At 37.7% G+C, this 23,199-nt stretch overlaps 1 protein-coding gene across 1 annotated transcript in view; it reads right to left on the bottom strand.

The window, feature by feature from the left end:
• wwc1 (WW and C2 domain containing 1) overlaps nt 1-23,199 on the bottom strand; it is a 50,748-nt gene that overhangs the window by 5,727 nt on the left and 21,822 nt on the right. Inside the window, exons 7-21 of the mRNA XM_066716449.1 lie at nt 21,400-21,546; nt 20,880-20,953; nt 20,269-20,511; nt 17,524-17,613; nt 13,780-14,363; nt 13,095-13,212; nt 12,015-12,173; nt 10,095-10,287; nt 8,384-8,524; nt 6,180-6,253; nt 5,033-5,213; nt 4,158-4,316; nt 3,089-3,181; nt 1,409-1,639; nt 690-808 (exon numbers count right to left, since the gene is read on the bottom strand). Of these exons, the coding sequence (XP_066572546.1) occupies nt 690-808; nt 1,409-1,639; nt 3,089-3,181; nt 4,158-4,316; nt 5,033-5,213; nt 6,180-6,253; nt 8,384-8,524; nt 10,095-10,287; nt 12,015-12,173; nt 13,095-13,212; nt 13,780-14,363; nt 17,524-17,613; nt 20,269-20,511; nt 20,880-20,953; nt 21,400-21,546 (2,606 nt within the window). The remainder of the gene's footprint in view (nt 1-689; nt 809-1,408; nt 1,640-3,088; nt 3,182-4,157; nt 4,317-5,032; nt 5,214-6,179; nt 6,254-8,383; nt 8,525-10,094; nt 10,288-12,014; nt 12,174-13,094; nt 13,213-13,779; nt 14,364-17,523; nt 17,614-20,268; nt 20,512-20,879; nt 20,954-21,399; nt 21,547-23,199) is intronic.

The following is a 23,199-nucleotide window of genomic DNA, read 5'->3' as shown; positions in this document are numbered from 1 at the left end:
TCCTCCAAACACGGCAAGTTGAGTTGATGCCAAAGAGGTCGATTTTGGTCTCATCTGACCACAACACTTTCACCCAGTTCTCCTCTGAATCATTCAGATGTTCATTGGCAAACCTCAGACGGGACTGTACATGTGCTTTCTTGAGCAGGGGGGCCTTGCGGGCACTGCAGGATTTCAGTCCTTCACGGCGTAGTGTGTTACCAATTGTTTTCTTGGTGACTATGGTCCCAGCTGCCTTGAGATCATTAACAAGATCCTCCCGTGTATTTCTGGGCTGATTCCTCACCGTTCTTTTGATCATTGAAACTCCACGAGGTGAGATCTTGCATGGAGCCCCAGACCGAGGGAGACTGACAGTTATTTTGTGTTTCTTCCATTTGCGAATAATCGGACCAGCTGTTGTCACCTTCTCACCAAGCTGCTTGGCGATGGTCTTGTAGCCCATTCCAGCCTTGTGTAGGTCTACAATCTTGTCCCTGACATCCCTGGACAGCTCTTTGGTCTTGGCCATGGTGGAGAGTTTGGAATCTGATTGATTGATTGCTTCTGTGGACAGGTGTCTTTTATACAGGTAACGAGCTGAGATTAGGAGCACTCCCCGTAAGAAAGCGCTCCTAATCTCAGCTCGTTACCTGTATAAAAGTTGAAATCAGCAGTTACCACAGCCAGCTACCTGGAGTCAGACTTACCTGAAAGACTGAACCTCCGGCACTTCCTTCCGGCTCTGTCCTCGGATTTTGTGCACATCCTTTGCAGCAGCCCTCATCATCCTCTCTACACGATGCTCTTGCATTTGCTCCTCTTTAGTCTGGGAACAAAGTAGAGGGTCAGCGACACACAGCACGAATCATTAGAGGGAAAAAGGTATCTAAGTGGGAGTTTGTCAGTTTTGAATAGCAGAAAGAACTCAGTAGATGGCAACTAATAATGCTGTGAATCAACATTACTGATAATATACAAAAAATAATAACTTAAGCTTGCATGCGATGTGAGCTTCTAAAAGGCATTAAGATTGTAGAAAGAAGAAAAAAAAAAAAAAACATGTTGGTACATGTCAATAGATCTTGAGAACTGCTTTAAGCAGTACCAGTAACAATAAGAATAAACCTGGGGATTCAGCTCATGAGTTTATCAATATGCAAAGGTTACTTTCTGAGGAACTATATTTTGCACAAAATCTCTTAAGATACGCAAGTCCTCACAAATGGACAATGTAGTACTGTGTACTTTACTGTTAAACCCGCTCCAGAAAGCAAAATGCTGCAAAAGCTACAAGGGATATGAAAACATAAGCAGGAAACTGAGAACACAAAAAGTAACGTTCATAGGCCATAACATTTTGAAGAATAACAAAAAAAAATCTACAATATTCGGAGGTAATTTTTTCTGGTCTCTCTGGGCTGCTCACCTGTTTCTCTGTGTGTTTGAGGAGCAGTCTGAAGCGCTCATCCTCCTGCACCCAGACTGGCAGCTCGCTATGGCCCTTGGCTCTGGCCTGCTCCAGCTGCTGTTTCAGCTCCCTCAGCACAGACAGCTCCTGGCTCAGGCGGCTCTGCTTGGTCCTTGAGGCCTGCAGGTCCAGTTCCAAGTCTAGGGATGTCCGAAGAAGACCATCTAGGCCCTTACTTTGAAGCACCGGCTGCAGAAACAACAGTGTTGGGAGGGAGGAATGTTTCAAGACTCAAGATATATATATATATATATATATATATATTATGGGTGAGGTTTTGTGAATTATTAGTTTTTTTTAAAGAGGGGAGTCAATGGAGTATTTGAAACAATGAGGAAGTAATAACAATTGCATATTTGTGTAATTCAAATTACAACCCAGAAATTTGCTTTTCTGTTTCTTGCTTTTTTGTTATTCAACTCAGGGAAAGTGTCACACCAAATGCATTTCATATGGCCTACAGACTGAAGTTGATGAAAGATGTGAAAGTGTTTAAAGAGAGGTGAAAAATGTGCCTTGGGCAATCTAGCTTGTGTTTAACAGCGTCCAAATCTGAATTAACAGAGAGGTTATGAATACAGGATTCTGAATTCTCATTGTTAAAGGCAGTTGGGATCAGGCGTTGACGACTACAGTACATGTTGTGGAAATGTCTTTGTGCTTCAGCTGAAGTGCAGATAAGAAAACTATTGGAAAAAATGTATCTAACAAATGCAGCAAGAGTGTACTGTCATTTTATTATTAGTGTGGAGAAGTGTAGCTTCGCATGTCAGCTTCAGAAAACGCAGGCAATTTTGTTTGATTGAAGTCAGTTTTGTTAAATCAGTTATATCCTGCAGATATGGACTAAGCAGGTAGGAATGTGAATCTTTTGCTGTTGTACAGAAATGTAACAAAAGCTCTTTCAAGTCAAAAACTGAGAAGCTCTAAACATCTCCTTACATCAATGGGCTTGTAATGGGAAGTAAGCCAGGACTGTCCATAAAACAGCCATTGCCATTAAGTTGTACCGGTAAAAGACTATGAAGAGGTAAGAATTTATTGCTGTGTTTGCTTACATTTTTTTTTTTTCAGATATACATAATGAAGAACAAATATATTATGTAAATCGTTATTAGCATCACTTAATATACATTTCACAACACGCATTAAGAAATAATGTCAGAACTGTCAGCCTGTAGTCCCAGTTGTCATGGTAACATATCAATGTTGTTAAAAAAAAGTAAAAAAAAAAAAAAAAAAAGAATAAACTAAAAGGTGGTTGAAATGATTAAATTAATATCGGTAGTGTTTAGCAAGGGGTAATAAAAATGTTGGTGCAACAAACCTTACTAAAAATGTTTAAGCAGAAGACAAATGTGTTGCAACTAGAAAGACAAAAGATGAGATACAGATAAACCACAAAGCCACCTAAGGGGTAATTCTGATACCTGAAGAGGTGTACTGGTAAGAATTTAAATCTACTTGCACCACTGGCATCAGATGAATATTTTGATATTGTGATTGTTTATTGTGATTGTCCAAAGAGCTGACTTTCACTTGGACCAGCCACTATTAGTAACTTTGCAGATTTGGGCACTAGAAAGATATTTGTGCTGTTCAGGTCACAGCACAGGTAGCTCCATCAATTGGCCTTACCTTTTTTAACCGAACACTGCGTCGCTCAGAGGCATTTCGAACAAATGGAGATTTCTTGGACAGGGTTGAACTATCGCTGTCGCTTCGGTTTATCTGAGGAGCAAAAAGTTTAACATTTAGGAGAGAATAAAACAGCTCTATTTCAAGATACCATACAGCATTTCTACTTTATTTGGTTTATTGGCTGGTGTACACTCTGCCTTCCTGAACCTAAACTTTTAAATATCTTCAATAAAACAGTTTAAAGCCAAACAAATGTAAATATAAATTTCAAAAGATAAGGACCCATTATATGGTTTGACATAAGTGACTGACACAGGTTTCAAGTTCTGTTGGGCTGATAAATGATAATTTTACCATATCATCGTGGCTGATTTGTTTACATCAGTAAAATAAGTATTCATTTCCGATGACCGTAAAGTTTAAGTCATCACCCCAATACCGAATAGCCTAATACCCGATCATATTATCAAAACTGCATATAAAAAAAATTCCAACTAGTTTCCAGTTTAATAGGCTATGAGGAGTCAAACTTAGAATGACACTTTATTCTCGCAGCACTTGCTCATGTACGACTGTAATTACACAGCTCAATTAGTGTAATAACTAAACCGTTATTACCCCTACACATACCAGAACACTAGGACATTTCTGGAGATATTAGCCATTTTATCTTGCCTAAGTACATAACCCAAAGGGGAATTAAAAAAATTATATATATATATATATATGTTTGTTTTTATGGATTTATACTAATGGATTTATACTAATCATTGCAAAACACCCCCAATACATCCTTATACCTGCGAAAATGCAGATGGCAGATACTAATGCAAAATGTTCAACAAGCAACTTATTATTAAATTCTACAGTTATATATGCTTGTAGATATGCTGTACACTGAATTTCTGCAATATTAATAATAATACGCAGAGAAAAGTTATGCGCCTGAAAAAAACCTCACTCACAGTGGTAGCGTTTAAAAACTCACAGGTGAAAAGGTTAAGGCCTGAATTAATGTCCAGTTACTACATCTGCATTATGGGGTTTCTGCAGCTCTTGGACTCACCCTGCAGACGTACTGACTCTGGGCTCCTGGAGAAAAGGTCTTGGAGCGAATAATGGTGTTTCCCCTGACAAAAGGGTTCTGCTGAGGAACTCTCCTCTCTTTTGGACGAACCACCGAAGACGATGGCCCAAAACCGTCTGTGCTCGTTTCTTTATTTACCTAAGGAAAGGAAATCACAAATTATGTTATTCCCCCACCCATGATATCATTCACTTTGTATTCCTCATAAACACAGGGCCCTGAAGAACTACTAAAAAAGGCCTTGAATAGTGTTGATTTTTCTTTATAGAAATGTGGACTGATGCCAGACACAAAGGAAATTAAATCAAGGGATAATTCACTACTCCTTCTATAACTGAAGGCAGAAGTAATGTAAATTTAAAAATCGATATAATCTAATTTGTTTAGCAGGCTTGTGTTATCAATCACTTACAATGCTCTATATTGAAGAGCCAGTTATTAATTCACAAACTGCCAAAGCAACAAGACTTAAGCTATGCAGCTAACCTTTATAAAAGCCAATTCAAAACTATTACACACCAATTTGTTGCTTTGAAGATCATGATTACAAAAGAATAGCCTGCCGCACATACTGACACGTTGTATAGAGTATTCCGTTATCTCAGTTTCATGTCCCTACAATTTCCTGATCAGGAAGAGCAACTGTGACTGTAATTGCTGATCTGCAGTTTAATTCACACATATTGTACACGATCCCTGTATTCAGAGTTTTGGTAGACCAATGTGAGTGAGAATTTTTTTTTGCTAGGTGTTCTCACTAATCAAGTATAACGAGGTAACCCAACTAGATGCACTACCCCCAAGATTGTCATTGAGAATTCTGTGAAAGATGTAGATCAAGAAGCCTAACTGACCCTCTCTGTTACTCTCTCCATGTGCATTGCTCCAGGTGTTTCCTGTTCTCCTTCCAACTGGCTTGACTCTGGAAAAACCTCTTCCTCTTCCTCTCCCTCCTCCTCCTCTTGTATCTCTTCAGCCTCAGCGTCACTGCATTCCCTGTCCTCCCAAACAATCTCCTCTGTGTTTTGTCTGTGCCTGAGAGAAGGATAGAAAAATTAAGAGAATATGGACGATGAAGAATACAGGCAAATTTAGCCTTCTGATTTGACATATACTGACACGGTGTCATTCTTTAAATACCTTTATTTCTTTACCTATTAATGGATTCTTCCATGTAATTTCTGTCCTGTGTTGGTCGTTTTACAATATGTATATTTTTAACAATAGCTAAATTACACTGTGTGGAAGGGTACCATGAAAGGTGTTGTATAAAAATCATTATTTGATATTAAAAAATAAAGATATTAATTGAAAAAATTGAAGCTACACTTAAAGCATTTACGTTACAAGCAGAGGATCTTTTTGTTTCCATCCAGGCAATAATTTAATTTTATAATTTGTAATACTGGTCAATGAAAAAGAACATGACAGGTATATTACTTCAAAAAGCTGGAAAAATGCACTGGATGCTTCAATCTAATTGTCAGATCTCTATATATTTGAACTGTGCTTCAGACAAGACCATTCAAAATGCCCAGTCAGTACCTAATCAGTACACATGTAATTCATATGGAGAAAAGAAGCAAACACAGTTAGCTATTGTTTTCTTTTGTTTTGTTTTTCCTTGGGAATGATATTTTTAGCATTCCCGACAGAGGATAAAGTGCTAAAACAAATTGGAAATTATATATAATTTACAAATTTATCTTGAAAATTCAATGAAAAGCGCTTGTTTGAATGTGTTAGTTGCACATATCCACATATGGGCTAGAGCTCTCTAGTGGGGGAAAAATACACACACACACTAGCATTTGGGCATAGAAAGTAGATTACGGTTTACACAAAACAGAATAAACTGGCAGGAAGTACAGAGGGAGAGGTGGTTGTTAAGATGGGAAAAATGTAAAAGAAAATACCATGTATTTTGGTTGAAACAAACCAAGTGTCATTATCTCAGTGGGTCTTTATCAAATGTTTTTGTTTTCATTTTCTAATACTTACCAATCCTCTGCCATGAATGTGCTTTTAGGGTCTTCAACTCCTCTCTCCTGAGCTTCACACTCAGAAACCGCTCCCTAAGCACAACAAGGCAAGTTTTGTGTAGTTAGACTGCCAACGATATCAAGACTTTTGAGCCTAAATCTTAAACCAAGGCATTTTCTGTTGTGGTAACACTCAAATGCTTTGTTTCTGTTCCTTTCCTTTGGTATCCTCATACATTTAGATATCCCATTTAATTTTTATTTATTTTTTTAACTCTAGATATATATTCCTAAGGTTTGCGCAAATCCATTCTGCACCGTTCACCCTGCTATTTGTGTGCCACTCAAAAAACAAGTTTGTGACTTGCAAAATAGCGCGTTGAAAAGCATGGCGTTAACTCCGCGCACAGCACTGTTTCAGAGGACAGCTCCTGGACAGCGACATTCCAGTGCCCAGTCAATATATATATTGAAATTAAACAAGAATGAACAATTATAAGGCAATTAATAGTGCTTTTACACAGCTTCTCTTAATTAGAATTGCATTTCAATAACACGGTTCAGGGAACGTTAACTCCTAGCAAATGTATGACAATGCAAGGTAAATTAACTCACTGATATCCAGTTAGAGAGGAACATTAATCGAATTCAACCAAACTAAATGTAAGAAATCAAAAACAAACTAAATAATCATCATCATCATCATAATAATAATAATAATAATAATAATAATAGGACATCCAAATATGCACTGAATTTAATAGAATTTAATAATAACACCCACTTTGTGCAGTGTAAGCACTGTATTTTCAAAAGACAAAAACAAGCATACTTATGGAAATCAAAAAAGATATGGCGGTTACACACTTGTTTTGGACACACAGCAGCAGTAATGTACAGAATAAGATTATGTTTGAGTCTGTGATGACCTACATACATATAGCCAATTATGGGTATTGGGTAATATTTATTACTACTACGTCCACAATATTGTGTTTGTACTGCAATACTACATGTATGAGCTTCGTTACTTGCCATGGCATAAAGGTGTGCACTACTATATTACTGACGAGGTCTGCTTTCGGGATGTGTCCAGACCTGAGTATACTGCATAGTGTGGACTGATGCCAGATGTGATTTTTAAGGAGATGTACAATGTACAAATTACAGAACGTGAAGCATGGCACTCGCCTCTGTCCAGCACTGCCTTCATTCATCCATCTGCAAAGTCCTGTTCCTTTAATGTCTTGGCTTATTAACATATGGTCATGACTCAGTAATTGGAAACATGAGATGCAAATGTATTCCGGGCTGACATTAAACATGCACATAGCGGAATCAAATTTGAATTGCGTGAAAGCCTTAATTAGACTGAATACACCAGATTTTGTGCGATGTTTGCGCAGCGCATTCATCCAATAATTGTGCAAAACTGTGTTCAAAAAGTGGGGATAACAGCGCACTGTGGAGTGGCGCAGGCGGGTTTGCAAACACAGGATGTTGTGCATAGCTTTGCGCCATGTTTGAATCTCTCTCCTTCTTTGGCCAAGTCGCATATGTTTTGAGCGGGGAAATTGCACATTACACATTACACATTTTGCGGGGAAATTGCACAAAGTTTAAATATTGGGCCCTGTGTCAAAATGAGCGATTTCAAACTCCAGCTTATAACCTACAAAGCACTAAAGGAAGATAGTTCCATCATCTTTGGCAGGATGACTCCCCATTCTAAAAAGTTTAATAAAAATATATAAAGAGAGAACACAGGTTGGCTACAAGCACCATAAATTGTGGAATGAATTGCCAGCCTTTGGTAAATGAGGCTTTAATCAGGTTCTCTCTGTTTCACAGGATATAATAGTTAAGGGAATAATATATTAACATAGATGTACATCAAAATCACTATTTAGAAGGTTTATAAACATTAACTAAACCAGGATTTATGGAAAGATACCATATTTTAAGGGAGGGTAACATGCAAGACATTCAACTAATGGACATCTGAGGAATCTTTAATATTACTCCTAGAGATTCTAGCAATGGCAACTTTAAAAAAGTAAAGACTTATGACAACACAATAATAATGTAAATATTTTAAATGTATTACTTGATTTTATTTTATTTAGGGGGGACTGGGGGAGAGGGCATGATGGGAGTTTGTTGAAGAAAGAAGGAGAGAGATGGTAAATTAAAAGGTAAAGGTGGGAAATCTGAAAAGCTTACTTTTTTCTGTTTTGCAGAGCTGTCTGTTTCTTTGTGCTCTTCACCAGTTTCAGTCATGAACTTGTAATTGAGCAGGTTGTACCACCGGATTGATCTTTCCATGGTGCTACTTATTTCTGCAAGACTAATCTGGGCGCCAGCCTTTCATAAAAGAAAACAAAAACACATATGTGTTACTTATTAATGATACAGAAAACACTGAACTTGAATCGCAAACTTAAACCGGCTAGGTGAGGGCTGTTTTACAACAATGCTGGATATTTTACACTTGAAAAGGCCTACCTGTCAAAACAGTTTTGGGAAAAACAAAAGGAGCTCAGCTAAACCATAGGGATGCAGAAGCTTGTATTGTTACAAACACTTGAGAACAGCATGTACTGATGAAGTAATTTAAATCTGCATAATAGATTTACTGTTGCAGTGCTGACCTGTGATGTACCAGCTGGAACCAAAATCATTCATAATGTATACATGCATCTGAAGGGCTCTTTGGCTGGCTCTCTCATCAATGCTCAATTTTACGAAGTAATGCAATTTTAATAAGTTCTTACATAAATGACTGAAAATAGTCTGAAACGAAAAACAAAAATTTGTTTACAGGTTCAATGTAAAATTCACTGAAATATATATACATAATGTTCTCCCTGTTTCAAGCTATGGGGTGTGGGGAAGGTGTGGGGAAAAAGGCACTCTCAATAGCTAACATCAATAAAGATAGTACACATGTAGGATATAAATCTGAAATGTCAAAAGTGTCTTGTTTAATTGCAATTTACGTCAAAACCAAATAGAAAAAAACAAATAGAAGTGATTTTAGGCTTTGGTAAACATGCACACAATATATTATTTGCAGTAGCAATAGCAAATTTGCAGCACAAAAGAAAAGTGGAAAAATAAACTGACTGAAGGAGAACACATTATGCTTGGTTGTTTGTGTCCCTGTTCATTGAATTACTTCGATCTTCCCTGCCTGGACAGAGAACAGACTTGGATGTTTCTCTGTGGCAAAGCACACAATTACTAGGAACACAGCTTTCCTAAACAGATGAAAGCAAGCACACTTTCCAGACAGCTTGGTCAACATGGTTTGTAGTGTATTTTTAAGGATGAGTCTATTTGTGTAAAGGGCACCTGAAGATAATTATAGCCTAAGAAGAAAGGAGAAGCAAAAATACAATATTGTGCACTTTACAAGGCTTGCAGAACCAATATTATTTACTTTCTGATTTAGACTTATACTGTGCATTAAACTATATTAATTCAGATTAATCTCAGTAGTTCAGCCAGTTCAGTAGTAGGCCAAATGTCATGTAACTTGTTTCAATTCAGATGCTGTATCATAGTATGGAGTCTGAGACACTGATAAATAAGTGTAGCTTAATATACAGTATGGAATTGGTAAACAATGGATTAAAATGAAGGCTGTTAATACTCTAAAACAGCATATACAGCTGTAGTTGAAAGTATCCACAACCTTAATTAGAAAAAAAAAAAACTGCGATTTTAGATTAATAATGCAAATTAAGTTATACTTATTTGTCAATTATATATTTCCACAGTTTACCTAGCACTGATTTATCTTGTTTTTTGGTTGCACATTCATCCAACCTAGTTAAAAGTTGTAAAGATTCTGGTTGGTTGACCTAGAAAGCAATATTATGGCCATCAGGCGTTTCCACAAGCAATGCCCATCTAGGTTCCGGTTACTAACCAAGCACTCCTCCTTCACAGAGTTCGTCGTAGAGCACACATCAACCCTCAGTGTTTTCTGTCGCAGGGAGCTGTGCGACACCGAGACCCCAAACACTTCATTGAACTGCAGGCTATCCTGAGGGAAGGCAAGCTTGGTGCGGAACAGACAGCTTGTGGTTTCAGAGCAGGGCAGAACAGCCAGGCGCACATATCTAAGGAAGAAGCAATGGGTGAATTAGACTTTTCCTTATTAATTGGAAAATTACTTTCACTGGCGTGTCAGTTATTGTTAAAGGCTTTTCAACTTCAATACAAAGAAACTGTATTGAACAGCTGTAAAAATAAAAAATAAATTATCTGAAAAAGATAATTAAAATCCCACCTGGGTTTAAAAAAAAAAAACAACTTCATTTTACTGCATCAATATGTATTAATGTGTGGCATCCAGGGGATTTCATTCATTAAGCAGCAGGCCACATATAACACACTAAAAACAAGTCTGCTATATTAAAATTGCAGCATTACTCAGCATTGCAACAGAACTGTTACTTCTGTTGAAGTTGCACCCATTTATTTTCATATCCTTTGTCACTTTTACAAATCTTTGCTTTCTGGAATGCAGTTGTTTGCTTTCAGGAAAAGGGACACTGAAAACGAGGCTGGCATCTCTAGGGGATGACACAGAATGTAGAAACATTGGCTTATTTATAGATCAATTATAACTGCATTACAGGATACCATAAGCCAAGCTGTGAAACCGAGATGTAAGTTATGGAACTGGAGATCTCACCATAAGGCAGTTATATGAACTTTTATGAACCTGGAAAATGTATGAATCAACAGTGACAAATAAAACATAAGAGAGAGAGCAATATCTTATAACTGAAAAGAGGAAGCACCTTTTCCAGTTGTCTGTTGTATGTTAACACTTGAAGTGCCGAGCCGGTCAGTTTGACAGATTTGGTTATTCAAATTTGAATTACTCTGTTCCTGAATACACTGCGCATACCCGTTCGTGACTTTTCCTAAATAGATGCATTAAATATGCCTAGAGTGTTATAGTTGCATAAACGCACACATAAATAAGTTATAAACATGTTTACCTAGGAAAGCCAAAATCAGTCAAAATGCAGTGTGAGGTACGTACTCATGCAAGAAAAGTGGAGAAACATGTCCTGTGTGGACTGTACCTAGTAGAAGGCTGCCAGGTATGCAGGCTAAATAGTAAATTGTTTTATTGTTTAATACAAGCAACAGTGAATAAAAGCATTGTATGTTGAAAAAAAAAGTTTACACGGTTTTGAACGATTACTGTAGTATTATTTTGGATAAATGCAATTATTTTTGAACGATAAAATATTGCATTTAAGCATTATTCCAATATTCATGTATATACTTCTTTCATTTACGTATTGTATGTAGTTTTTGTTTTGATTGTGCAATGTATGTGTTTAGAAAATAAAGTGCATTGATGTTATTTATGCCAGTATTTTTAATGTTTTATGTTCATATTTGCATTTAAATACTCAATTTTTGGTATGTAAATGTTTTACACGATCATTTGCCTTTCATTATCATACCACAGCTGTTAAAGAGCTATCGGTTAAAATTACCGATTTTGGCTTTTGCAGGTAGTTCGAAATGTTGGTGCTCCTTGTGTTAAAGGATCCTCCTAAAAACGACTGAATGAAATGTTTGGATCAATTAATTGACAACCAAAAGAGTTTGATGGGCAAAGAAGCCTCCTCTCATTTGTCAAGTTCCGAATAAATTATAAATGCTCAATCTAAATCAAAGCATCATTAAATCACATATTTGTATTGATGTTAATACCCTTGATTTTTTTTTTTATATATAATAATATAATTACCTTTATTGTAATGATAAATAATGGTATTTTGTCTGAGTGTCGAGTTAAGATTTCATTTCAGGTGCTTACATTTTCTCATCAGGCATTAAAGACAGCACAGCAGTGTTGCACAGCTGCATGACGAATATAGCAAATCTCTTCTCTTTTGAGTCATACTTCATCCCCAGTTGGATCTGCGCAGTTCCCAAAGATCCCCCTTCCAAATCCACATCCACAACCCGCAGAGGTCTGGAGAAAACAAGAAAGGGGTGGATTATAAGGATTTTCAAGAGGAAAAGAAACTCAGAAATGGATGTGTACCTGACGTTTGTTTTCTTTATATATAGATTTTATGCTCAAGTACCCAGGATCCTTAAGTACCATCAATTTTTCATTAATTTCGTATTTTATTTATTTATATTTTAATTTTGGTATAATAATGTTTTATACAAGAAAAGTATACAAGAGTATTTAACAAATACTGAAACCACCCCACACAGGTCCCCTTCTGTTAAAGGAAGAATATTGATGTGCAATTCAAAAAGTGAATGAATATAATATAGCGGACAATCTGAGCTTTCTTGTTTATGTATGTGCACATTTTGATAAACAACTGAAGAATCGCAGGTGATATTGCTCGTCTGCCTGTCCTCTGGTCGGCTGGTTCATATGCAAGTATCCCTCCCAATATGTATTACTGGAATATTAGAGCAAGTAAACAGCTTCCCCTTCACACTTACTGCAGAAAGTCTGCGCTACTTGAATGCACCCAGTGTAAACAAGCCGACTGAGTGATGCATTAAATCAATAAAAAGGGGAGAAAGTAAAGCACTGAAAAACATTAGAACGAAGCGGTGGGTGAAATTAAAGAGTTGATAAACGGACTTTGATAAAAGTCTGTTTTTGAACCGTAGGTCATTTAAGAATACTCTATCTAAATCAAAAGAGAGTGTGTAGTTTGTAACTGAAAATGCAAAATGCTGATGAATATGGAAATTGGTGATGAACTGACACGTAGACCTGGTTTCAGCATGGTACAGCTTTGTGTACAACCAGGCAAGGTTAGGCAATATAAACAGTGTGTGAGCATATACGGTTATTGATTAAGTGCATTAATTCTGGGTATCAGGCTGTCCTTTTGCTCCCTTGTACAATTTCCGGGTGCTGTACCTTCTCTCAGATGGCTCATACACGCCGCTGTCCCCTGCGACCGATTCATCAGACACCGCAGAAGAAACACCTGCCTTCTTCACCCCAGGGCCTGCAATCCTCACCTGCACACCCAAATCTGTAAGTAACACGGAGCAGTCAGTCAGTCAGTGCATTTACATGTGCACGAGAATTTGTTTGGAAAAACTGAACAGTCACCTTGGATAAAAGCATCTGCAAAGTCAATTAATAATACATGTGTTTCTCTCAAGACCTACCTAAATAACAATAAAAAAAATCTGCTAAAAGAAAACTACAATGCAAGGCAATGTCTGTAGACAGCCACGGTAAAGAGTTAACCAATTTGCTTCATGATCAAATGATGAAATGCTGTGAAACCTTTAAAAGCAATTTATACTCTTACAAGTATGCTAGGCTCAAAGAAACAGGTTAACTGCAATCTGAGATACAATGTTGTGAGTGGGATAGCAGAGAGAGAAATATAAAACTTAGTGTGAATCAGAATAATGGTACAACTGCCATTCTCCAAATAATTATTCCATTCATGACTGAAAACAGGAAACATTTTAATTCACTTTACACATGGGCACCAACGTATGACATTTCCTTGATTGTGCAATTACAGCACGCAGATTATTACAAAGGGAGAGTGAAGATGGAGGTAAAACAATGAAGACAACTGCACCTTTTATTGCTTCCGACCCTCCCATTGCTCCTGCTGGCTTGACGTCTGTCTCTGGCCCCACACTGTGTGGCTGAGAATGGGGATTCTCCAGGCCCTGTTGTCGACTGTTGACCAGATGGAGTTCGGTCAGCCTGTTCTGCAGCTCCAGATCCAAAACCATGGCAGTCTGACCCAGGAAGCCATCAGAGGCCAAGAAAGCAGAGTCGGTGACCAGTGGGGAGCAGGGGGGGGACAGGGAGGAAAGGGAGGAGCGGGGCGACAGGGAGCTCATGGAGCGCGGTGTCTCAGATAGCCTGAGGGCCTGAACCCGGGTGCCAGGTTCAGCATTGGGCGTCTTGATAACCTCGTTCTCGTGGATGGTGGTGATGGAGCTGGAGGGGCGGAAGCCAGTGGTGCCCTCCTGTAGCAGGGATTCCAGTTTGTTCTGGAAGTCGGAGTCGGCCAGCTCGGGCTGCTCGAAGTACAGGTCCGTGAAGCTGAGGGAGGAGGACGAGCCCAGGCTGGAGGTGGCCAGGGAGCCGCGGCTGGAGGTCAAGGAGCCCCGACTGCTGCCCGAAGAGCAGGAGAGCGTGCTGGCAGACAGGCTGAGGAAAAACAGGCCCCACAGATTATTAATATATAAAATGTCAATTTTAGCACAAGCTTATTGGACCAAAAGATCAAATTTTAAGGCAAAATTGCCTGCACTCTAGAAAACTAAACCTACTACAAAATGAGAATTTTTTCTTCAATTTTTCATATATGTTTCAAGCATGTTTTTGACCATATTTTCTCACAAATTCTTAAACAACGACAAAACAAATAATCAAAAACAAACAACATTATTTTTGGACAGTCTTGTCCTAAATCCATCTAATTTTAAAGCTGAGCAACTAATTAGATATTTCCACAAAATTAAACTCCAGGGAGTTTGCTCAAGATTTTATTTTTGTACCTCAGTTTTCTATTAAAACTGGTTAGCAGAATCCTAAGACTATTCTAGTAAACTGAAGTAAAATGATCATTACTTATGAGGAAATGTGTTCCACTGCCTATAATTTAATATTTCAAGCACAAATGACAGAATCTTTGCATAAATTGAAAAGGAAACTTAATGTGTCTTAACGGACACGTGCAGACACCCCCAACACACAAGTCATGCTAACACTGCCATTTCTGATCCGGTTGAAATGCATCAATAGCATTTGATCCTGCTCAGAAATGTCAGTTTAAACGCTCAGCGATTGGATCAAATGCACATCTCTGGAGATGATACAGATCCGGATCAAATGCATTTGTAACATTTGAGCCTGGCAGTGTGGATGCTCGACTGGCTCAAGTTCCAGTATGCACTTGCTGTGTTTGTTTTAAAGGCAGGTGGCAGACAAACATCCATCACATAAGTGGAGCAGATAAGAGAACACTTCCCTACTTCCCATATTATAAATAAAATATTGTTAACATTAACCCTAAATGGCTTGTTATTGTAGGTTAAGAAAAAATATATTATTGTATTTTTATTGAAAATTCTTCTCGTGAAAAAATATGCAAGTGAGTTGGTTTAACTTTAAGAGTTCAAAATCATCATTTTTGACTTTTTTCAGAATTCTCTTTTAAAGTACTGCTGGTAGGTCAAAACATCTATCTGTGTAGATTTGTATGTGTAGTTTTAACACTAAGTGTATAAAAAACAAGTCTGAAGTTGACCCCTCTGTGAAAAGATCAGTTCGCTCAAAGCTGCGATAATGATACAATATATAGCGATACATTATCCGTGACGTCACACCAAGTATAGCTCGTATAAAAACCAGTTACCAAACAATAATAACAACAACACACACTGGGGAGAGATACCATGATAAATAGGTGTATAATATATGGTTGCATCCAGGTACGTAACAACAGCATCCCTGCATTATTAAGGCCGTACAACACTTACAGTGAACAAACAAGAGACTCACTATTTTGCACAGGATTCCTGAGCTGGGAGCATACCTCTGTGATGTGTGACTGTTAAGGGTTGCCACCTGACCCACAATCCCGGGACAGTTTCAGACAGAACAGGGTTTAAAATTAGCTGCTAAATTTAAATAAATTAACGTGTTAATTATCCTTACACTTTTGCTAAAATTAATCTGGTTACTGAATGACTGACTGTGCAACAAACAAGTCATTGTGATCAGTTCAACATCCCACCTCCGAATAGCCGAACAATGTTACTGATTGGGAGAGTAATGGCATGTCATGGCAATTTAATACAGTATTAACAATCAGAATGTAAACTACTTTAATCTATTAGTGTCTGCTTATGAACAAAGGAATTATTATGATGAATAATAATTAAATACAAAAAAAAATGTAATTATATACATTATTATTATTATTATTATTATTATTATACCGTTGTTTGTCATGCATGATAATGAAGCACTACTATTATTTGATCAAAGTTGTAGGAGCTAATTATCAGGCTAATTTCTCTCAGTTAAGGAGTCTGTCTCAAAGTGTCCTGGGATTACAACTGCGCCCCACCGCATACTAAACAAATAAAATAAAATAAAATAAAATGTGTTTATGTCATCCTGCTCTCCTGTATCTGATGTTGGGGGCTGTGCAGGTCAAATGTCATCCACATCAACACTTTCACAAGAAACATCTGAACCAGTAACATCACTCTCCCTGTCATCTGGCATTGAACGCCACTGGTTTAAATCAGTGAAATACTCTCGCTCTTCCGGGTACAGGTCAATTTTTTTTTTTTTTTTAAAGGTCTAATAAACAATAGCTTTTTTTTTTTCATCTTATAAGCAATATATATAAGTGAATGAAACATTCAGGACATATGTAGAAAGTATAGGCACAACTTTTAATGTAAAATTTTTTAAAAAAATGATACCCCACCTTTAACGAAAAAAGGTATGTGTTATAAATTACAAATTTCATCAGTGTTGGGGTCTTTACTGACAAAACGTAATAGATTAGTCATTCGTATCTTGAGAAAAAAGTAATATTAGTTATAGGCTACACATTAGTTCATTTAAAATGTAGCGCATTATATTACTTATTATATTAACCGCAACTCCTTCCCTTTTCTCTGCAAAACAATGCGACTAATCTCCATAGTCTGGTAATGCATTTTTTAAATGTGTGCCAAACAAATAAACTGTACCGAAGACCCCTGGGGTTTCTGAGTTGATCCTGATCAAATGGCAGTGTGGCTATGTAGTGATGCATTTAATAAGTTTAATAAGTTAAGTGTAAACATGCCAGCTATGACATATTGGAAGCGTGAATGACAAACTCCAATATCTTGATCCTTGATCTGTCAAGTCCTGCTAACACTTAAAACTTCAGCCAGCCAATGAAAATAATAAATGGAGCTGCTAACCAGTGAAACACAAATTGTCAAGGCTGGATAGAGAGAAAAATAATAATGATAATCTGACAACTTCAATTAGGGATGAAAATCACAATTTTTGGCAGAGGATGATAGGAAAAACCTCCCAGAGATACAGCTTTTATCTTCTGAAATAACAGACAGCCACACAGGTTCAATTTCCCCATTCCAACCAAGGCCTAGAATGTTCAAAGGCATAGTTCAAAACAAAACAATTTGATACATCAGCAAGAATACTGTTTATAAAAATCTAAGTAAAGGAAGTAGCTAGCAAATATTGTCCATAAATGAGTTTTAGAAATCTGAATAGCCATCTAAGTTTTCATGTGTTTACAAGTCACTTCGTTTCAAGGACGGGAAACAGATACCTTTTTAGCTGCGAATGGAGGGATGTGGCCAGACGAGCCATTTCTTCCAGTTCCCTCACCAATTTATTCCTCCGGCTGTGCAAATTTAACCTGCCCAAATTAAAAAAAAAAAAAAAAAAAAAATTTGGAAAAAGAGAGTGAAGAAGCACAAAAAACACCATACAAAATAAGACGCACCCACCCAAAAAAACAAAAAATCTGCAATTATCGCCCCAGTTAGGCCCTACCAGCTAAGTGTGTTTGTGCTAGCTCAAGTTTGTGCCTGATATTGTTGTTTCATCATATTTACGTGAAGGCCATTAGTTTTAAAACAGCAAGGTTCTGCGTTTTATCCTGACAACACTTTCCAAACACGGCTACCGTATTTCTTGATAGCATCAAAGGCAGTGAAATCAGATGGAGGTGGGAAATAAGGCCTCCAAGAAAAGAAAAAAAAAAGTTTAAAGCACAACCAAATGGTAAGAAGTCAAAGTACTAAAGTGTAACATTAGCAGCACAGTTGATAATCTGTTAACCAGTGTTAAATTATAAAGCAGCTCTTTTTAAACATCTACTTTTTTTTCAAAACAAAATGTAAAGGCAGCTTTTGTAGCAACCCTACATCCCTTTTCCTCCTACTCCAGTTACAGGAAGAAACCCAGAAAGACAGAGTTCAGTGAGCGTACAGTATCAAGTGTGCCAGAAAAAGGGCTCGTTCGGCCTTTCAGAGAAGGGAAGGAGTACCAAACTGAGAAGAACTAATTGCTACTCTTACTACAGTAACCTGAGCACCCTGAACAGGTGTCCTATTCTTAAGATGTCTGATTGGGAAACATATACACACTGCTGACACTGCCGAGTCTGTATCGAGGGCAATGGCAAAAGAAACTAGAATCTGCACAATTTCACCTGCAACCTGGAATGTGTTATTATTATTATAGTCTCTTTATCATGAAAGTGTATTTAACTGTGTGCAAAGGAGAGTGAGAGAGGATTCATTTTTAAGAGTATCCATCATTGGAATGAAAACAGAATTCATATTTCGTTTTTTGTTCAACTGAGTAGGTTAAGCAAACAATGCGTTTGCCTATACTACTACTGCTCTTATGATTTAATGGCTTCAGATGGGCAGCTTTGATCTACTCTGCACTTATACGAGGTTAAAGAATCAAACTACTTTTGTGGGAAGAAATAAAATGGGAAGTTATATACAATCAGTCAATTGTGTGGGGACTTCTTCATAAGATTCAGAGGTCTTCCCTTTTCTTAGTTAAATAAATTAAACTTGTCAGCCTCATATACACAACCAGTAAATAATGCAAGTTCTACTCAATCATGTGCCCCCTGCTTAATTTAGAAAGACTAGTCTGCTTAATATTATACTCTAAGGGGCTGGTTATAAAAAAAAAAAAAAAAAGTATACATATGTAGTGTGTCTAGTGTCTGGGTCTTTCTTACTCTTCTTACTTTTTACTTTCTCTCTCTCGGGGGAAAAAAAAAAAAAAAAAACATTCACATACATAGAAATGCAGCCTTCAGACTTACTATGGTTAATTGATTATTACAGAGGCGCTATACTTCAAAAATCAAGACTGCAGAGGCACTGTAAATTTCAACTGCAATATAAATATTGTACCAATGCATTTTAATTTCAAGAATTTAACGAAATATCAGGCCACCATCTTGGTATGTACAAATGCTGCTGTCGAACGAACGCTTCCGATTGGCCGACAAGCAAATTGCATCTGATTATACACGAAGTTGCCACATCTGTCACTAGGGATGAGACTGAACAGTCAAAAATACAAAAATTTGTTAAAGATTGCCACTATCGACAAGTGAATCTAACATTAACAATAATGATAAAAGAGTCTGACACAAGATGATTTGACTGGTGTGCTTATTGCTGCAGTTATTATGGCACTTCAGTATGTCTTCTAATAAGAAGGTATTTTTTACATTTTATTTAACAAAGTTCTTGTGTTAGATAAGTATTGCAAAATTGTTAAAATTGTCACATTGCATTATTTCACATTTAATGTACGTCGCATTTCGAATGGGGGGGGTGCGTCTCCATAGTTTCCAGATAGTAAAAATATATTTGTCATGCACATCCCTATGCGTCAGTGCTTTTTGACATCACCAAGATTGGTTTCGGGACATAATCAAATAAGCTGGGGATAACATTTAAAATGATTCTGTTATTTTCTGCAATGCTAGATGGAGCCAAATGCAAATTTATTAGACACCCCAACATTTGTCTATTATTGCAGTTTGCATGCACACAAACAAAAAGGTGTAGTACCGAGACTAGTTCTTCATGTGCATCAATTCTTAGTCCAACATTTCTTGCAAGTTTGCTTTAGGCTCATTCTCAGAATATTATTAAACTACCAAATCAACTTCATACTGAGATGGAACAGTATGCTACTCATCCCATTTTACTCCATTCAAATTTTTCCCATTTTCTCTTTCCCTCCTTCTCTATATAAAGGCATATATTAAACAACTTAATGATAATAATAATAATAACAACAACAACAACAAAAATAAACAAGGTGTCTGTGTACAGTTTTCCAAGATAGTTCAGTTTAGTGTAGCCTTGTGGTTACCATCTCTAGTACCAGAGGACCACTGTGTCTGCTGGTTTTCAGTCCAAATGAGCTCTTCTGTGAATGAATGGTCTTATCTCACCCTTCTCATATGAAATGGGATGGAAGGAAAGCCAGGAGACTCAGGAGTGACAAGAAGGCGACAGTTACAAACCTCTCGGTGAGTGCCTTGCTCTGGTTGTCCCTAGCAGCCTGTAGATCCTTCTCCAGCTGTTTTTTTTCCGTCTCAATCTTCTCCACATCACTGGGTTCCCGTTTCCGTGGTTTCAGGTACTGCAGCTCTTTCAGGAGCTCCTCTTTCTCATTGATCAGGATCAGACGGTCCCTCTCAGGGTCCAACAAGCCGGGCCAAGCCTCGCTATCCAACTTGGCAATCTGGACTTCAATGTTAGCAATCCTAAAGAGAACGAGTATATACAAAGAGGCTGAGGAAAAGGGTTTGTTTTCAATCTAAATGCACAAGGGGTGCTTTTCCCTAGCGCACTGCCTTGCATGAGCAAAGAAACCACACTTTTCTGCTTTTCACATTTTCTGCAATAGTCAGTTAAGGGTGGAAAACAAATAGATGACCGAAGCACATAACACCAGCATTTGAAAATAGATGTCCATGATCTGCTTTCGGGCAAAGTAAGTAATTAAAACATACAAATATTGCCATTGTATAGGAGCATAAAAAATAATCCCATTAAACTAATTGTGAATGTGTCAAAAGAAAAGCTGAAGTGACAAAAGGATTAAAAATGGATTCAGTGTTTGAGTCTTTACCTTCTCTTTGCCTCCTCATACTTCAAGCTCAACCGGACCTTTTCTGCCAGTTTGTTATTACTGGTTGACACAAACTGCAGGAGACAGAACAATGTTATAAGGAAACTTAAAGAGGTCCCTCACATCACACACTAACTTACTGAGCAGCTGGTCAGTCTAAGGATGTCATCAAAATCCTTCTTGCTAGGTTGCTAGTAAATCAGCTTTCATAACAATTAGATTTGTTACAATCACCCACACCTCTTTGATCAAAGAGAGTTCTTCCTAAATACACATGTATGATGGAAAGGTAAGAAACTATGAAGCCTCTGGCCTCTAACTCTGGCAGGCTGAATGAACAAGCTTATGGATAGGAGGACATCGAATATGGACTTCTGAATGGTCCCTGTGCACAGACACTACTAATAAATTAATGTTGAGGCATCTCTTCGCTGTTATTTCCTCAGCTACATCCCAAGCCTTGAAACCTTTTAGCAAAAGCACCGAGGCAGAGAAATTGGTCATTATTGGTAACACTCACGTCTGCTGGAAGATCAGTTTGTGACTCCGCGTCTGAGTAGATGCGAGGGATGGACAAGTTGGAGTTGGCCAGTGAGGAATTGCTAGCCCAGAGATCTGACTGAGACCCAGAATTGAACCGAAATCCATCTTTGAGGACAGCCAGTTTCTGCAAACAACAATAGGGATAGTAAACACCTTTTTTGGAAGAGCCTTGCATGCCTAGCTCGTAAAGAAAAAGGACCACAAACATAAATCCACATTTGAGACTCAAGAGTTCTTTCACATTCATCAGAAACACCTCAGGGCACTGTCACACATTTAAAAAAGGCCAGAGATGCACGTTCCAAAATCAAACAATGTAATTGTTGTGCATACAATCTTTTTGCAGTGTAACCGCGTTTAAATATTTATCTGGTTGGGGATGAATTTGCAAACAACTACGGATTGACTTCCTACATCCCACTAACATCATAGAGCTGTAGGGGAGATGCAATGCTTTTAGGTCTACAGCTGTATATGGTTTCCAGGTCATTTGTGCTAAATCATCTGAAGTGATAAAATAGCCTTTGGCAACAGTTCACATCAAATATTCCATTACACATACTTGCATTTTCTACCCATCTCCTTTGTCTCATAAAGAAGGGAAGCAAAAAGTTATAACACATACAAAAATAAAAACTGCAATACCAAGCCCAATTCCTCTGTGTTGAAATATTAAACTGCCGAGAGTTCAGTGGCCAGTTAATACATTCGGACGCTTTTCTAATCAAATCTCAGCTCGGGAAAGAAATAGAAGCACATGCAAGAGATTCCCATCCCTCCCTACAGTGAAGCAATGCTTGGCATTAAATAAATATTAAGTAAATACAATTCCAGATAACTCATCAAAAAAGGATTATGCAAAGTGAGGCTGTCAGCTACTTTGTCAATCTATGCTGGAAACCTAAAAATGTATATACATACACACATGAACAGTACTCTGATGTGACTGCAGGGTACAGCTGTGACAAGTCATCAGTGATCACTGACTGTCTGAAATTCCTGCATTTCATTACAGGGGCTTTACTTTAACTGTACAGTTCAGGGCTTCTAAATGCTGAGGAACAATCAGCACAGATATGTGGGTAAATAGCTGTTGCAGAAGCAGCAAGTTAGACAGGGTACCACTGGATACCAATACACAAAATTATCCTCTATTGATTTCTCACTGAACGCATTGATGGCATAAGGAGGAAGCCCATATTCAACAACCCATCACTATACAGTTCAGCCCTTTACTATTCTAGCACTTTCAAATAATCACTGTTCAGTCATCTATTCATATGAACTGCAGGGCTGTTGGGGATTTTGCATATGTTATTTTCAAATGATATGGTTTTGAAGAGCAAGATCTGCGCTAGATTTGAATTTTCCAATGTCATTTTTTTGTAGGGTAGTCCAAGACTAGTACTAATCGAGGTCTGGGAACCCAGCGGTATGCGTTGCCTAAGAAACCCATGCATGTCAGAGATATTTCACTATAGAAAATATCAGTTATGGTGCTAAAGAAAGAGTTCAGGAAAATGATTAGTCAGTGTCCTTGGATTCTGCCCACACGACATGTTATAAAGAGCTCATTCCTTTCTGTTAAAGTATATATATATATATATTTTTTTTCTGTATCACCGTACATTCTGTGCCGCCTGCAGGATTTCATTATTGAGGTCGATTGCAGTGGGTCTAGGGAATTTCTTGCAAATGGATAATTCTGCGACACTGGATTACAGCATAGGGCTAGGGACAGTGTGAAGAACAGCATGTGCTCTTTAGGTTCTATCTC

This window comes from Amia ocellicauda, chromosome 11 (genome assembly GCF_036373705.1).
Source record: "Amia ocellicauda isolate fAmiCal2 chromosome 11, fAmiCal2.hap1, whole genome shotgun sequence".
In the NCBI taxonomy this organism is placed as follows: domain Eukaryota; kingdom Metazoa; phylum Chordata; class Actinopteri; order Amiiformes; family Amiidae; genus Amia; species Amia ocellicauda.
Note: the sequence above shows the minus strand (reverse complement) of the source record. Positions and strands in the feature narration are given on the sequence as shown.